General features: G+C 43.4%; 1 protein-coding gene across 7 annotated transcripts in view; it reads right to left on the minus strand.

The window, feature by feature from the left end:
• The window catches only part of lrba (LPS-responsive vesicle trafficking, beach and anchor containing), a 172460-nt gene that overhangs the window by 104203 nt on the left and 49927 nt on the right, over positions 1-18330 (minus strand). For 6 of the 7 annotated variants that reach the window (XM_086211781.1, XM_086211778.1, XM_086211777.1 and 3 more), the window contains exons 27-33: positions 17620-17727; positions 17350-17491; positions 16771-17128; positions 10378-10544; positions 8381-8465; positions 8056-8189; positions 6937-6998 (exon numbers count right to left, since the gene is read on the minus strand). In XM_086211781.1, the coding sequence (XP_086067907.1) occupies positions 6937-6998; positions 8056-8189; positions 8381-8465; positions 10378-10544; positions 16771-17128; positions 17350-17491; positions 17620-17727 (1056 nt within the window). The remainder of the gene's footprint in view (positions 1-6936; positions 6999-8055; positions 8190-8380; positions 8466-10377; positions 10545-16770; positions 17129-17349; positions 17492-17619; positions 17728-18330) is intronic. The other variant, XM_086211779.1, reaches the window with a different exon arrangement.

Genomic DNA, 18330 nt, shown 5'->3' on the forward strand with positions numbered 1-18330 from the left:
GAGCCATTGGCATTTGGTGGACACACAAAGGGTGATAGCAAGACTAATGGTGTCATTACGAGCTAAGGGATGGCTCTTCTAGCTGAATTAAAAAAGCACTGACCCTGATCTGAGCAACATCTCTGTGAGACAAAAAGGAAATGGGCACAGGTCAGTGATGGAATATTGGATTTTGGCTGCCCTGGTCAGCAGTGTCACAGCTTTTATGAGTGTGATAGGGCCATGACCACAGCAGCCCTGATGAGAGGATACACACAGCCATTTGTGACCTCTCACCTTTAACCTGACCTCCAAACAAATGATAGGACTGAGAGAGACAGGGAGAGGGAGAGAGGGAGAGAGGCTTCTCCTTGATCCTGATTGGAAACTAGACAAAAATTAAAAGCAACATTATTTCTTTTTTAAATTTTAAGTGGGAGCATCTACGAATGAAAGTTTTAACCTTTTCCTGGAAACACTCGTCTAAAGCTGAAGTCAATAAGACGGCGCGAGTCTGTTCTGTGTTCCACGACGATGGCATTGAGTCTAAACACGCATGCCATGCACTTCCGTCATTACAGCTGATTATCCATAATCAACATCTAAATATACCACTCCCACTGCTGAGAAAACACAGACCTCCACAGCAAAATCGGCTTTCAAACATCAGACTCGCCACAACACGGGGAACAAAAAAAACAACAACAACAAAAAAAGCCTAAAATAAGACAGAAAACAGAAATTTCTCAGCTCTCCCTAAATAATACATCGGTCAGTATTGCTTTTCAGTGGCATAATCACAAATATTTTTTTGTTTTGACTGGACGAAAAATATCAATCATTGCATAAAACAATGCCCCCCCCCCCCAAAAAAAAGTGGAGAGACAAAAGCAAAAAGATTTGTGCAGAAGTTGAGTTGCTTGCTTGTTTATGCTATTGTGTGAATAACTGAGCACCAGTGTGTATTTCAGTTGTCAACAGTCCTCACGGACATGTCCGGATTTTATCTTTACACTCATATCAGTGTTTTTCGTGAACAACGGAGAGAATATTTACTGATGTCCAAATATTTATACTGCAAGCTTTCCAAGAGCTTCTTGGACTCAGAGTTTTAATCATGTTAACTTTGCCTTTAGTGATGAAAGTGCAAAATAGTTTACAACCATTATGTTTTGTGACGATTCATTTTTTTTGCGGGGGGGGGGGGGCAAATAATGTTTAGCTACAAATCTGTGCAGGACAATATCGACAACGGCTTCATCACTGTGTTGCAGTATGTTGCAACAGCTGTCAGAGAATGACTACATCTTGGACAGAACTAGGACCATAAATTTCATGTCCAAGATTTGACCTTTGTTTCTACTACATTTAAACATTTTTTTTTTAAAAGTAGGTAAATGAATTTGTGCTCCAGATCTCAGCGAAGACGCCAAGAACAGTGTTGATCAGCGGGATATCTGGGAGAGACTGAGGGAGGAGAAACATACGAGAGGATTATAGCTTTGGACCTGCTAGGTAAGAAAACATGACTTCAACAGCACGCCTGTCAGGAGGAGAGCGAGCTGTCAGGGAAATTCATTTATTTGAAAGACGATTATATGTTGTGTATAAAACCAACCATTCATGCCACTTGAGGCCCTCCAGTCCCGGGCCACTTCAAGCCAGCTCCTAGTAAAACCGGCTGGTAGCCAAATTATAGGCTGCTCGTTTTTTTTTTTTGTTTTTTTTTTTTTAACTTTTGGAGTTTCTCATCCAATTCTACCCTCTCAGCTAGACTTCTTTTCCTGTCAGGAAGCCCCCCTTGACCCCTAACTCCAACCCACACCCCTCACCCCCACTGACTGCATAGTTGGCAACGATAGGGAGCCTGCAGAATTAAGTGCCAGTTGGTGTTACTGTGTTTTCTCTACGTCTCATAGGAGAGTACCTTTTCAAAGAACATACACCGCGATATTACCCTCCGATGGAGAGTGATGGCTGGGACACTGAGCCGCGTGGCATGGCTGTAAAGGGGCACTGGGGCAGAGCACAGGGTGAGAGCGAACAGCGAAGGAGGGAAGAATAACACTTTGATTTGCACTGATCTTGAACCTTGTGTGCCTGTTTAACTGCACAGTGGGGTGTGGGTTCGACTGCGAGGAGAATGATGGGGAAAGTATTTCTGTCCTCGACTTCATCACATTCCTCGCCACTTCTCTCACCTTTCTCAGCTCCCCAAGTGGTTCATGCAACACGGTCTATTGATTCATCAAAGCCTCACTAACAAGAGAGAAGAAGAAATATGACCGCTGACTGATACAAACCACTGTTTAGCCTCAAACACCCGAGTCCTCATTCACAAGTGTGATCTTTACAATAAGTCAAACAAAAATGACTCCAATGAATGTGTCCTTCTTCCACTCTAAAAACTGAATTCGACTTCTACTTTGCTCCCATTAGCAACCAGAGGTAGGACTAATAGTTTCTACACATTTGCAGTATCCCATGCTATGTTTTGCAGAAACAAGGTAACTGGCGATACAAAAGAGCCATCTAAATGCTTGAATAGTTTTTCAAACACTGAATACTTTTTTTTTAAAGTTTATTATCTAATTTGAATAAACATTCTAACCACCTTATTGTGACTGAGTGGAATTGATGGCTGCTTAACCATAAAAAGGTAAAGTGTTAACACCCTCTGTACTTTTGTGGCTGCTGAGCTCCGCGCTGGGCCCTTGGGTTCTAAGATTATGGTATTGATTGTGAGGCGCGTGATGACTGTGCACCCGCGACATGTTTCCCCGCCTGCAGGGGATGATGCTTCTATGCCTCCGTCACTCTCTAGTTCTAACCTGGAGGTCAGAGGGTCAAGGGTCAGGAGGAGCCAAGTGTTTGGGGAAGTCAATGTCTTTCTCCCCACAGACTGGGAGAGAGGTGCCCATCTGTTAAACACGTTAACTTCGAGGAGACTGGCTGGGAACACACGATAATGTGCAGTCATTGGATTAATGGCTTAACTCGGATATGATTGAATTTCCCAGGTAGCGTTTGCATCAGAGGTCCATGCTTGACAAACCTACACTGACAGATTATGTTTTATCCACTTGTGGGCAGCTGAAAGAAGTAGAAAGAGTCACTTGCTGACTCAGGCCGCTGGTCAGCCGCCTGTCAGCTGTTGACTCCAGAATCTGGCTTGCGATTGTGTTGTGGCTTTGGATATGGCCGATTTCTTCCTGTTAGAATTTCCTCCAGTTACCAAGAGGAAACTGATGGGGGGGGGGGGGGGGGGCGCGTCCTCACCGACTTCTTGGCTTTCACAGCAGTTTCTCGTAAGGACACACTGACAGGCCTCACAATGGAACACCGGCTGTTCAAACGTCACTTCGCTACAGACGCAAGACTTCAGCTATCAAACGTGTTATCATGAGCTTCCAAGCCTTCATTGATTGTATTACTGTTATTTACTACTGATTAGTCACGTTTTCAACCCCTTAAAAAAGGGCTTGAATTAAAGAAAAGAAAATGAAACCAAAAAAAAAAAAATGTCTGACCACGTGAGGGTTAAAGAGCAAAAGAGACAAGACACAATGCTGATGATTTGTTAACTGTCATCTTCGGTGTCATCAGCACAATAAATGTATACGTCTCCAGTGTTGGACGGATTTCATTGACCATCTCAAATTCTAATGTGATGAAAGCAAACCTATCTGAGTGGTAAGAAACCACCATAGATAAATTACACAACTTTGTTGTGTAATTTGGGGAAATCAACTTGAACTGAAGACAAATATCAGGATATCCCCCCCCCCCTACTTTATATGTAATGCACTGCTTTTATTTATGGCTCTTTGATGAAGGATAGTCTTCCCCATCTGGGCTTGACCATTATGAAGCCACAACACTCTCCCTCTCCCTCTTCCTTCCACTCCATGTACAGGATGCATTTCTGATAAATGGCTGAAGGATGGATGGGCTGACAGAGGGGCTGGACAATAATGGCTGATCTACAGGACACAAATGCAGCTACTGAGGAGATTTATGGGCCTCTGCTCATTGTAGACTGTCCAGTAACCGATGCGATGATTTCTCAAAGCTCTGGACAGACGGCAGCAAGCAAAGGAGAAAGCTCTTTCCTCTGGTCCTGTTGCATTATTTATTAATCTGATGTTTTGGGAAGAAGCCACTTCAAGACATGCACCCAGGAAACAACACACTGGTCGTAAATTTGACAAAGATGGGAGAAAACAAGTGCAAGGGAGAGCGTGAAAGTGTCGAGACGAATCAGGGTCACCGATGAAATGAAAGAGAACGGAAGCTATAATATGCAAGAACTACTTTGAGGAAGGGCTGGCATTCAGTAACCATACGTGTACCACAACTATGATCACAGCAATATTCCAATATCAATCCAAGGAAGACAATATTCTGAATAAGAGAAATGATAGGATAAAGACGGGGTGTATCTCAGTAGACTTAGTGAGGTGTGGTGTCAACATGTATACACCTTCATCACACTATGATGTCCCATCAGAGGTTTAGCAGCATTTTTTGACACGTGCAGTAGTTGTAGCAGTTAGGCGCGAGTTAGTTGTGTAATATGAAGGAAAAAACTCAAAAAACACCACAGCATGACACAAAAGTAAAACAGAGAGATGTTATATATTTGTTAGAAATACCATCTGAGACATTCACCGGAGAAAAATCTCTTCTCAATTAATTGAAATGGTTTGTCACCCCAAGTATTTAATTTGAGCATTTAATCATTTCATTTGTTCAGCTTGAACTCACCGCGATGCAAAAGTCATAGTTTGGTACAACTGGAGTACGTGATCATTAATCCTCACTTTGTATAGTAAGCAGTCTGAAAGATCAATAGCAAGACAGTTAGCCACCTCTACAGTTAATATCTGATCAAAATGGCCCTTTAATTGGGAGTGCTGTTGTCGTTGTTTAGAAATGGACCACTATCAAACAGCGGTTTACAATCCCCTCCTCAATGCCGAGCTGATGCGGCCGCCAATGCAACTTTCATAGGATCCCTGATTAAAAACTGCTCTGCGGTCCCTCGCCTCCTGACCCTTCACCCTGGCTCCACTCCATCTCAAAGCACAGGAAATTAATTAAAATTTCACAGAGATTGTATCGCATCACATCTCCCAAAGAGAAGGTGGGGGGGGGGGGGCGTAAAAATCAATCAAAATCATCTCCATCTACCATCGGTTGTTGGCTTAGCGGGCGAGAGAGAGTTACAAGATGGCCACTAAGGCGCTTCCTGTGTGAGAATTGAGCACTTCCTGAGCTGGAGGGCCTGACGAAGTTTGCTAAATAATATCATCAATCATGGCGCTGGCTCACTCTTACTACCCCACAAGGAGAACAAACACAAATAATTATACGTAGTAATTTAGCCCAGAGGTAAGTCTGTCCCTGTTTCCCTCAGTTCCCCAGCCGAGAGCAGCATAACACCCCCCACCCCCCCACCCCCCCACACACACACACCACAACCCCCTTTCACTTTTACACAACAATAAAATTACATTTGCATTAGCTGTGAGAGAATTTGGTTGGATGATTTATTGAAGCAATCAACACTATGCTGGCCAATCCCTGGTCCTCTCGCCGAAACGAGAGAGAGAGTGTGTGTGTGTGTGTGTGTGTGTGTGTGTGTGTGTGTGTGTGTGTGTGTGTGTGTGTGTGTGTGTGTGTGTGTGTGTGTGTTAGTTATGGAGATTGGGTGGGGTGGCTTGGAGAATAGAAGAAATAGCTTGGGCTGAGGACCAAAGGGGGGGGGGGGGGGGGTGCTAGGCATGAGCTGTGCAGCAGAGCAATCACAGAGATTCTGCCTTTGATTAGATTAGCATTAAACAACACCCTGACAGTTATGACAAATAGGTGCATTAGAGCCTGTAATTCTTCTCTCTTTGGTTCTCTATCTAGCTTTCACTCCTGCTATTCCTTCGTCTGTGAACACTACAAAGGTTCATATTTCCTCCGTGTGTCCCACTGGCCCAAATCTCTGCACGACCACTGACATCCAAACAGATGTGCAATCTGACTGTATCACCTTTTTAGAGATGAAGCCGAGTGAATAATGGAAATTAAACTGGGTAAAGGGGTTAAAGGAGAGAAGGTGGAGGGGAAGAAATCCAGTTGACAGGCACTATTTCTTTGGAACAATAAAGCTGATAAAAAAGCAGAGTGTGGTGTCGAGAGAGGTGTCATTAATCAGATGTGTTTTTGTATTATTTTCATGAGGTGCTTTAAAGGGAAAAGACGCAAACAAACAGGGCCAGAGGGGAGTTATTATCTGTTGTCCTTGTCACTGGGTGTGTCTATATGAGGGCAACCGTGCGTGTTACACTCTGGAAATAAGTGCTTCAACGCTGAATAAAAACACCATTCATAACAGATGCATTAAAGTCTAACACAGCGTGAATTGGATTTTGGTCAAATTGCAGTAATTGAACAGGCTTCACTAGCTTTGTGTGTCCTAATGCTAATCAGGCATCGAGGAGTGATCTACTGACACCAGCTATCATTGATCTGCCCACGCCTGCTTATGATCCCTGAATTAGTATTCATGAATCTGGCAGCAGCTAAATAAACTTGGCAACAAAACACCCACAAGACAACATCGAGAAGAGGGATAATCAATGCAAAGCACCATCAAATCTACATTATCCCTCCTCATCAGTTTGGCCCAAGCCACAAGGGCCGGCGCTCAGGTCAAAGGTGACACGGACAGGTCGACCACCCTTGACCCTCAAACCAATATTTGCAAGCCAAAAAGCCTTCTATTGGTTTTCTCTGCCTCTCGCTCAGGGACAGGATGAAGCTAGATGAGGCAGTGTGAGGAAAAGATACGTCGCTGGATGGCTCGACTGTCCTCTCTGGATTTACTGCTCTCAAGGTGAGCCTGATAAATCAAGTCTGGTGGAAAAGCGCAGGGATAAGAAAAGATAAAGATGCCAGACTTGCCTGTGAACACAGAAGCATGACGAGCTCCACTACTGAGCTGCTGGACTTCATGCACACCAGACCTGGGGAAATGAAAGGCAAAGTTATAATTGAGTCCGAATGTTATAAATGGGGTTCATACACATTTTTGCCAACACAATTTCATGACTTTTGCATGCCTTTGACTGTATATTCTCTTAAGATGTCTGGATATACATGAAAAATATGCAGAGAAATACACTGTCAAAATTTACCTTTTAATATTTAACTGAAATGAATGACAGGCTGTATGGCTGGATACAGCATAAACATGTATTGAAATACATCTTTTAGCCAGATATTTTTTCTCAGTCCATGTTAACTGAGCCACTAACTCCAACACGCGTGTATTTGTGAAGCACATTTCCAAGGGTTTGATTTATTTTTCAAAAACTTTCCTTGGCTTATAACGGGCTATTTTCCATGACTATTCCAGGTTTTTCCATGATCGTGTGACTCCTCCAGAAACATCTGACTGATACTTTGAAGTGTCATAAAGCTTCTTGGGACAGGGATGAGCTAACCTTGTACCATCTGTAGAGGGCCAGATAATATCGATGGGCCTAATGAGCTGACATGATGTTACTGTAAACTAATACATATTTGGGCCTTGTATTACAGGCCTGACTTGGCCAGCATATGTTCCATTGATCCCTAATGGCACGTCCTGGGCTTTCAGAGATCAAGGGGCCACTAGAGTGTCCAGAATCTGCTCTGGAGGCACAGGCTGAAGGCTGGTAGAGAAGCCTTTCCTCTTCCAATTGCCACACCATCACACATGCATGCAAAAGTGCACGCATACACACAAACACACCCCCCACCCCACCTCCCCCTGCTTTCTCTTCAGGCCCCCCTGCAGCTATCAATCAACTTTCCATTTTGTTTAGTGGCAGTAGACATCCCAAACACTGCTATTAGTGGCCTGGCCTCTGACCTGAACCCCTGGAAACCTTCAGCACAGCTACCAGCTCAACATGCGCTCAACACGCTATTGGATTAAAAGCAGCCTATAGATGTGCATCTACATGAGGACCATAATTAAAAGACTGGTTTGCAAGGATGACCCTGCGTGTGTGTGTGTCTCTATGATGCTGTACTCACTGGTGCCCTCAATCAGGAGCTCTTGTCCGTGACTGCCAAGCAGGGTCCGAGAGAGGAAAGGGGCAAAATCCACAAAGATTTCCCTCAGCAGAGGAGCTGCCTTCTCCAGAGCATGTTCCAGACGCTCTGAGATGCTAGAGATGAGGATGAGGAGGATGAGGAGGAGGACATGATGAGATGTGATGAGCACAATTAAATTGAGCATTTGCCACCTTTGAAATATAACATAGCAGACCAAGAGAGGGAAAAATCATTTTGTGTGTGTGTGTGTGTGTGTGTGTGTGTGTGTGTGTGTGCATGAGCAAGAAAAAAGAAGATGAATCACCTCATATTGGGGGCTGTGTTCTGGGTCACAGGGGAGAGTGGGGGGACAGATGGCAAGCTAGCGCTGGCTGGAACCTGGCCGCCTGCTGCAGGGAGAAACCAAAGAACTCTGTTATTAGTCTGGATGGTGGACAAGAATGGGACGCTACACACACACACACACACACACACACACACACACACACACACACAGCAATACATTATACGGCCAGCGTAGCACCATAAACCTGTGTGGAAACATGCCTCTTATGAAATAATACAATGGTCCCCATTCAAATGTTTAGAAAAGGAGGATTTATGGTCCAATAGGGCAAGTGGGGGTACAAGTATAATTTTACGGTTAGATAGTGGATGATGTACTCCAAGCACAATAAGTCTTCCTTATCAATTTACAATTCAGAGGTTTTCATGATAGAAACCTTTAAATCATACACTGAGAGGCTGGTGTGTTTCACCATCAGCTGCAGGTCTGCGTTAAGTGGTTATTTTTGGGTGACATTTCTATGCCACATAAGCCACATAGACACACAAATCAATGTAAGTTGTTATGATTAATAAAAACTAAATAATTAATTTTTCACCTGCGTTGGAACGTGACATTGGGGGGGAAAAAATCGTCCTTTTTTTCCCAACCCATCAAGTCATTACACACCGATTTACTCAAGTGGGTTGTTTTCTCTGACTGTTTCATCGAACAACTAAAAAGGTGCTTTACGACTTCATTCTGGAGACAGAGGCACACAAGGTACAAAGTCCATGTTTGATTGATCTGGCTGTAAATTCACTTCCCTGTGGCTCATAAATAAGCTAATGCACAGCTGAATATGGAGGAGGGGGATTCCTCTGGTGTTTCAGCAGGCTTGTTTTTCCAGCCAGGACAGTCTCCAAGCAGGGATAACTCTTAAGAAATGACAGACAGTGTAATGTTGGCTGGAATGTGTGTGTGTGTGTATGTGTGTGTGTGTGTGTGTGTAAGGTGTTAAACAGCGCCATGTGGGCCTGGTGAGAGTCTCCCTCTCGAGCTGAAGTAGCTCCTTCAAACAAAGAGGACTAAATGAACATCTCCATTAGTCCTCCCATTGCTCCACTAAAACGGACTCACAAAGCGTATTTACTCAACACTCCACATTGACACGGAGCAAACGATACACACACTGATCATTATCCTCATGCACCAACAACTTAACGTGCACACAGACGCACGAGCCACACATTAAAACGCTCCTCACACAAGCTCCCCTCTCACATTACACACTCTTTTAAATGCATAGACTGCTGCAACGTTAAGGGGAAAAAAATGTTGAAAAATCTTGAACCTCCATCTATTTATTGTCACTGCTGAACCACTTTATCTAGGAGAGAATGGAGCCCTGGAGTGAGAGAAATAAAAAAAATATGAGACGTCGCTCAATTGCTAAGCAAATATTATTCTGTGGCCACAAGATACAATTTAATCCCCAAATATAATAAATTTGTGGCCACAAGATATAACCTGCCCCAAAAAATATAAAAGAACTAAATTGAGGGAACATCTTCTACCTTGTGGCCGCAAATTATTTAAAGTGAGGAAATAAGTTCTATATTTTGGCATCAAAATGACTAAAATTGAGGGAACAAGTTTATTTATTTTATTTCATTTTATTAGTTTATTTGACAGGGACCATGCAATGTTCTATAAAAATAAAATTTCTCTCTAAACATTTTTTTCTGGCTATTTTTAATTTCTCTTTTCTTAAAAAGGTAAAACAAGACTGTAGCCACACAGCTGAATTAGTGACGCGCTTGTGATTGCTGCCGTCTTCGCTGGCCTTAGATAACTGGATTATCTTGTACAAACACAGCAATATTATTCTGTTAGACACACAGAGCAGCACAATCTCGAAAGAAATATTGATTTCTCAGAGCAAGCTCATCCAGTATTAGCTGCCCTCTCAGAAGCATCGGCCTTTCAATATTGTGTGAGTGTGTGTGCGTGCGTGCTTGTGTGTGTGTACTCACTAGCTGCAGAGTCCGCAGAGGTGCTCTGGGAGGTATCACCAGAAGATACCACGGCAACGCTGTCAATAGGTGTCCCGCCAGATACTGAGGCAGCAGTGGCTGTGGAAGGTGTGGAAGTGACTGGAGACGGTGTCATGCCAGTTTTCTTGGGTGCGACGACGACACTTCTGTAAAGGGAACACACACACACACACACACACACACACACTGTTCATTTAATTGTCATCTTGATACAAATGTTTTAAAAACTGCAGGATTCCCAGCAACCCTCAAAGACTTGAACGCAGCCTGAGGGAAAAACAACAGTGAATCCAGCAGGTAAGCAATGGAGGCATTGTACCAACACAAAATGGCTTTAAAACTAACATCCATCGTTCCTAAAACTCAGCTGGACACATGCAGCAGTTTTAATAGGACTATTGTTTAGCAGATCATGTCTAGCACTAATAAAAAAAATAAACTATTCTTCACACATTCAACCATCTTGTGCAGTAACTAAATATCTGTTACTAGAAGTGCATTCAGAGAGCCCAGACGCAGACTTTCTTTAAGAAAGATGGCTTTTGCACTGTTAACAGGTTCTGCAATTGAATGAGTCGCTCCTTGGCCACTGCTCCACCAGTCCATCAAATTTCCTGAGGACTAGCCTTAAATAGCAGCACTGAAAACACACAGTAACTTTGTTGGTGAAGGTAATGAAATGGTTTGCAGTAAGGGCCCTCAGCTCTAATCTAAGAATAGCCATTATATCGAAGCTCACTTCAAAATCACAGCTGGCTGAATTCTTTTCCACACAGCTAGCTAAGCAAAGATAACACTACTTCTTCAGATGCCCCTACCATAACGCTACAGGAAGTGTTTGATGTAATGATGTGGTATGACTGAGTGGAGTTCAGTTCCCATCCGGCGAACAGCAGCCGGGAGGAGTAGCGGCGTGCAGATAAGCTGTCAGTTTGGACCATGGCTCTGACAGACCACTGGCCCTATCAAAGAGAGCCTGGCCCTGCTTATCAGTGCTGACACAGGGGAAGCAGGGCCTAATCACCGGCTACTGCTCCCTCTCACAAACACAAGCTCAGGCAGACTTAGCGAGATACGCAAACATACGTCTGATGCACACATTTGAGTACATCAAGGAGAGAGCAGGAGAATATAGACAAGAGACTAATATGTTTCTGCACATTCCCAGAGCTGATGTGCATGTTTCCATACACACACACACACACACACACACACACACACACACACACTTGGATCTGGCTCCCTGTGATGCAGACAGATACCTGGCTACAGGATCAAAGGCCTCTCTTAGTTGATTTAAGGCAGCTGATCTGATCTATTAAAAGTTACTTTGAATGTTAAATGCTGACAGTTGGCCTTTGCTTCCAGTGATCTATGATTTTGGAATAATAGAGCTGCATAAGAATCCCAGAGACTTTGCGTTTGGGTTTAAAATACAAATCCACATTAAAAGGGTGATGCATAAAAACATGGAACTAGCACCGAGAGCCAGGAAGGCTGTAGATAATAAAAGGTTCTGGTAACTTTTTTTTTTTTTTGCTGTTCAGATGGCAACTGGACTGGATGGCGGTATCAGGGAATATGGGTGGCGTTGACGAGAAGCAACCCATGTGTCAACAGCAGACAAAGAAGCTCTGGTGAGTGAGTCTGGCTGTAGTGCATCCACAAACATCTGAATATATGCATATGAGTAGCTGTGTAATTGCATGAGTACACAAGTGTGTGCGAGTCTGTCATGTCTGTGTTTGTGTTTGGCCTTCCATCTGCTCCAAAGGCCCAGTGAATTATTCAGCAGGTCATTAGCCACACTTATCATGAGTGGGCCGCCCCAGTCGATTAATCAGCCGTCAGCGGCCCCACTCAACCCACAAACAGGGGCCCAGGGCAGAGTGTGCGTGTGTGTGTGTGTACACATATATATATATATACAGTATATATGTGTGTGTATTCTAGGCTGAGGCTGAATTATTCAACGGCTTTAACCTCTGATGCACGTGTGAAGTAAACACTGTGTTCCAGTAATCTCTCCTATTTCAGGTAAAACAAGTGAGAGACTGAGTACAGAAATGTCAGTGGTGTGTGTGTGTGTGTGTGTGTGTGCGTGCGTGTGTGTGCGTGTAAAACCAAGAACCTCTGGAGAGTTAACCTCAAAGCCAACTCATGTGAGGGAGGGGAGGGTACACCCCTGCTTGGCTTTGATCTCCTGTTTCACTTTCTCTTCATGCAACCGTGTGTGCTTGTGAATGTTCACATTGTCATTAATTTAGCGCGCGCACACACACAAACCGACACATATGCATATACAAACTTTCAGGTCAACTCAGTCCACTACACCTGACACACTCGAGCTGTGAGTGGACATGTGAGGTGGGGGGCGGGAATTACCTTAATGACATCGGTGATTTATGAGGAGAGTAAATTGGACATCGCGTGTAGGGCCTAAACCCTCCGTGTTTTTCAGGTGTGTTTGTGCACTTAAGGATCTCGCAATGTAAAAGAGTATACAGGGATCAAAAAATACTATAAATTCAAATAATATATGTTGTATTTCATTCAGTTAAGAGGTGGCTAGAAAATTTGGCACATGTTAAAATTCAGTCTCCAGCTAGAAAAACATGTGCATATTTTACTAAATGTTTTTCATTGTTTTTACTGTGGACACAAGTGTATATGCATAATGCAGTTACATGTTTCAGGTTACCCAGTCCTCCATTTCCAAAACATTTAAGTACATGTGAAATATAGCAAATGTGTCAAAATAAGCCTGATATGAAATAGATGGATAATTTGTGGCACAACTGTCCTATTCATTATTGGAATAAACGATATTGTCATTCTAAGAGCATTTTATGACATCGATATGATAACAACATAATAATGCAAGTGGACACTTGTATAGTGGGATCAACTTTCAATTCTTGAGAAGATTCAGAAGTAGACATTTAAAATTAGAAAATGATTAAAATATCGGCAGCACGGTGGTGCAGTGGTCAGCACTGTCGCCTCACAGCAAGAAGGTTCCAGGTTCGAGTTCCGGCTCCGGCACAGGATCTTTCTGTGTGGAGTCTCCATGTTCTCCCTGTTCCTGTGTGGGTTCTCTCTGGTACTCCAGCTTCCTCCCACAGTCCAAAGACATCAAGAGGGGACGAGACTAATTGAATACTCTGTGAGTGTGAAAGGTTGTCTGTCTAAATGTGTTGGCCCTGTGATGGACTGGTGACCCATGCAGGGTGAACCCCGCCTCCATCTGGATGGATTAAAATATCTTCAATAATACCTTAATAAAATTAACAACAACAAAAATGTGAACAAACATGATGCAGCAGGTGATATACTGAGGTGAGAAAATGACGGACCTTGTGTGTATCTATCGTAAATTAAGCCCAAATAGTGATATCTTGTGGTACAAAAATATGTTATATGTTGACATTCAAATTGAAATTCAAAACTTACTGATTTTTTTCCTCTCTTTTTATTTATTTTTTTAATAATTCATCATTATCATGGTTGCGTCAATTATTTAACTTTGAAATTACTTCTCCAGTGGATGTTAGTCATAATTTTCGCAAACATTTTTGAGATAAAATCTAAAACCATGTCTGTAAAGATCTAATATGTACTGTGGTCTTTTTTTTTTTTTTTAACAATCTTTCAAAAATATCAATACAGCAAAAATATGCACCACAAAATTAATTCACCAATTAGGCTCTAATGCAAATCTCAAGAATAATCAATTTTTTAAGTAAACTACATGAGCTTGAATTGATTAGTTATTAAAGGACCAATAGATTTGCTCCAGGTGGACCAACAGGTGAATCGTCATTAATTTTCACTGAACTCTGCATTCTCAGCACCTCCCTTTTAAAGAACGGTGTAGAAATTCTACAGCCAGACAAACTGTCCTCTCTCTATATGTTGTGTTTGTCTCCGGCATGCTTCGTTTCCTCGGAGCTACGCATTAACAACACTTCACCATCAACGCACGTCCTCTGTACATCACCTCGCACATGCATGCAGAGTCTGCTGCCAGGAATGCAAACAACTGCACCATGTATATCCCAGTGTCTAGCACTCACATATTCTGCTGAACCACGAAGTCTAAATCACCGACTTGTACAATGACACTGTTTAGTTCTGGTTAGTGTCAGCAAATATTTGCAGACTGGCTGTCATAACAGGGGCATGGCTGAGAAATGGATGGGAGAAATCCAGCAAGTCTCCACTGGGAAATAAATCAGTGGGGATACTTCACCCCCTGACCCACACCCCGTTTTTATCTGGGAGATCCCTGCTCTTTTCATACATCGGACTCGTAAATTCAGCCCTCAGGGCAGGAGGAAAGTTGCCATGTTTTGGCAGGTCATGTCAGGGTAGAATGTCAGCTCTGGCTTGTGGTGGTGTCACTGGGAGACTTACTGGTTAGTGGGAGATGCCGAGCAGCGATAAAGTCAATGCAACGAGATGATAAACACTGGTAGGGCATGCTGCATTCATGCATGATGGGTAAAAGTGATGTTGAGAAGGATTCTGAGACAGATAACTGATCGAAAGTAGTAAACTGAGGAGATAAGAGATGAGAAGGTATGCTGGGAGGAATGTCTTGGTAAGATATGAGTCACTGAAGTTATTTATAAAGTAAAAAGAACTAAGTCACTGCTACAAAAATATTATTTTTGCGGAGGTTTTTTTGCCGTTTCATATTGCTTTCATCTAACTAAAAGTCCAAAACGAATTCATCCGTGCTGAGACCAAAAACGAGAAACACATGAGCCTCACTGTTGCTCCTAGATAACCAGGATAATGTCATTTATTTTCAGTAAATCCCACATACATCATCACTCACTTTTAGACACCCAACCCATGGCTGGACCTAGTACCCAACACATTCTCTATTTACTGTTTCTGAACATTAACGAAAGCCCCTTCCAGCTGCTCTAGGAAATTATTCATTTAGGAATTAATTAGCTTTTAGGCACAGGCAAGCCACGGGTAGAGTTGGGGAAATGGAAATTAATTTAGAAATTCATTAATATGCAGTTGGTTTTGGTTGTTTTAAGGGATTCAATATGTATTAGAATCAGCCCTTGAATGTACCCAAGTGTAATAAATACCCTGGAATCAGCTTCATCTTCAAAGGCAGCTAAGGGAAAGGTGGCTGGTGGAGCCTGGGCTCTGTGACGGGTATGAAGAGGCTCCCGTGGAGAAGTGAGCGAGCTGTTAGTCTATGTTTTCCAGCACTCCTGACGTCCTCTCCTTCCTACTGGTGCTCAGCGGACAGGAGCCAGTCTAATCCCCCTGATATGAAGAGCGCCCTGAAACCTAACAAAGCATTCCTCAGATAAAGACACGCGATCACAGAGATGCTGTGGAATTCCCATAGCTGGGGGTAGACAGGCTGACTGTGAGTGTGTGTGTGCATGGGTGTGAGAGGGAGAGAGAGAGAGAGAGAGAGAGAGAGAGAGAGAGAGAGAGAGAGAGAGATGGAGAAATATTTTCTTCAATACATGAGAACCTTGACTTGACATCAGCCCCATGGAGGCGTCCCTCTCTCTCATCTCTCTCACTCTTTACCACCTCCAGCCCACTGCTCTCCCGTTGGTGAACGTCTGTCTCAGTATCGAGGCTCCAAATGCAAACCAGACCAGTGACCATCCTCTCTCACCTGGGCCTGTCTGTGGCTTCAGTGCATGGCTTTGCTTTTGAAGGCTTCTTCCTGACTGTTCACCCCAGCACATCTTGGGCACTGCAAATTGTACAGCTTTTATGCCAGAAAAAGGGGGAATATCCCTTTGAGTGTTAGACAGGCCAGGAAAGATAAAATAGAAGGTTCTTAAATATCACTGACACTGTGAAAAGAAACAGCTTCCTGCCAGCTTTGTATCTCCGTCTCTTCATTTCAGACGTGACTGTTGTTTTCCTTAGGACAGGTTCTTTGTAGAGCGGTTTGCTTCAGAGGAGAACCTGCACCGGCAGCTAGCGGGAAGAACAATGGCGGCAAAGGGGGGAAAAGATTTCCCACTTCAAAAGGGTTTCTGTTACAAAATGTTTTTCAAGATCCACCAAAGTCTCCTCTGAGGATACCAAGTTGAGATGTCTTCAAGGTCTGACTTTTAGTCCCCTGCAGTTATGTTGGAATAAATGGTATGAAAGCTTGAGAGTCACAAGACTATACACACCATATGGACTTTGAGAAACTGATGAAGCTGTCAGGGCTGCAGCCAGGGACTTCAGAGCAGACATTACACCAAAAACACAGAAGTGCAAAACAAAAAAGTAGAATGTAATAGAAGTAGTATGATGGTGTGTGTGTGTGTGTGTGTGTGTGTGTGTGTGTGTGTGTGCGCCAAGCCATGTTTGAACCTGGTCCCTCACCTATCAAATGAGCGGAACTGCAGCGAGGATTCTCTGGCTGGGTCGGTAACACTTCCTAGGAAAGCTGGAGGCAGCAGGCTCGGATCCACCATGATATCATCAGCCGGGTTGCTCACTAGGCTGCGGAGAATGTCCTTTACGTTCTTGCCCTTTGAATCTGCCGGCTGAGTGGGTCGGACCTCTGATGACAGTGTAGACAAGGCCTCCGAGATGGCGTCTGGACCTTGAGCAACAACAGAGGCCGACAAGTCTGCTTCGCTCGCAGCGGTTGAGGTGTGGTCATCGCCAATGCCAGAATCATACCGCCGGAGAGACACGCCGTTCTCTCCTTCTGGTCCACCAGAAATGGCACCGCTGTCTGATAAACATATAACAGTACGACAAATTAAACTTAAAACTGAAGTAGAAAAAATACAATCTATAATTCATAAATTCATTATCACACCGACAATATCTCATGACGTGCTGAAGGGGAAAGAACCTTCCAGTTTGTCCCTCCAACATGTATCAACTGCAACAAATCACGCAGTAGTATTTTCAGCTGATTTTTTTCAACTACTTTGAGTGCTCTGTGTGTACCTGTGCTCCTCGCAGACTGAGATCGCTGAGGGTGTTTCTTGTCATTGTGGGGCTCCAAGATGTCACGGTACTTGGAAACCATGAGGACTGAGATGAAATAGACCACAGCAAGCGCCAAAAACTGAGCCTGCTTACTATCCTCCTGAAACAAACAACATACACTAACCAATCTGTCTATGCATGTGTGTGTGTCTTCTTATGAAAGTCATGATAGTCGAGGGTGTTAAACAGGAGTGTGAGATCCAAATATGTGTTTGCTGTACAACTCACAATATCTCTGAAGACGACAGCCCTGAGGCGGTTAATGTCCATGTCCTGGAGCAGACGCTCAAGGTCTCTGACAGGAGACATTCCACCTGTCACCACATCAACAGGACTCTGCATGCATACATGAGAATCAAATCAAACTATTACCATAGCACTGTCTAACAAGTGGGTAGCGAACACAACACGTACTTTTACACCAACAATGTTCAATAATCCATGTGCCATCGAAGGGCGGGGGTATGGTTTCACTGCTTAGGAAAGCTGTTCCTCCTGGGATCATCACCCTTAACATAATGGCTTCTTCTACAGAGCCGCTGCATTATAAATGAGCTTTAACACTCAGTTCACGGAAGAACAACCTGACTTTACTGGAAGTCGCTGTATCAAATCAAAGGAAAAATGACAAAGGGTCTTGTCTAGTGTAACAAATAGCAACCACTGTGGTAATATAATAAGAGATGAGCTAATGCAATAACACTCGGTTGTTGTTGTTGGTGAGCAGGAGAAAAGGAAAGATCTTTTGGTCAAACGGTGACTTCGGGGAAAAACGACAACGGAAGACGCAGCTATACTCAAAAATAAAAATGAACCCAATGACCCAACAGTCATTGGTATTTATAACTTATTTAAGGCTAAAACTGCCACCACAAACACACTCAGTGGGCACTAAGATAAATATATACGTGCAATGTGATCTACTATCACTGTCTCATT

The sequence above is a fragment of the Aulostomus chinensis genome, chromosome 8 (assembly GCF_037954235.1).
Source record: "Aulostomus chinensis isolate RoL2024-O1b breed Wild chromosome 8, RoL_Achi_v1.0, whole genome shotgun sequence".
Classification (NCBI taxonomy): Eukaryota; Metazoa; Chordata; class Actinopteri; order Syngnathiformes; family Aulostomidae; genus Aulostomus; species Aulostomus chinensis.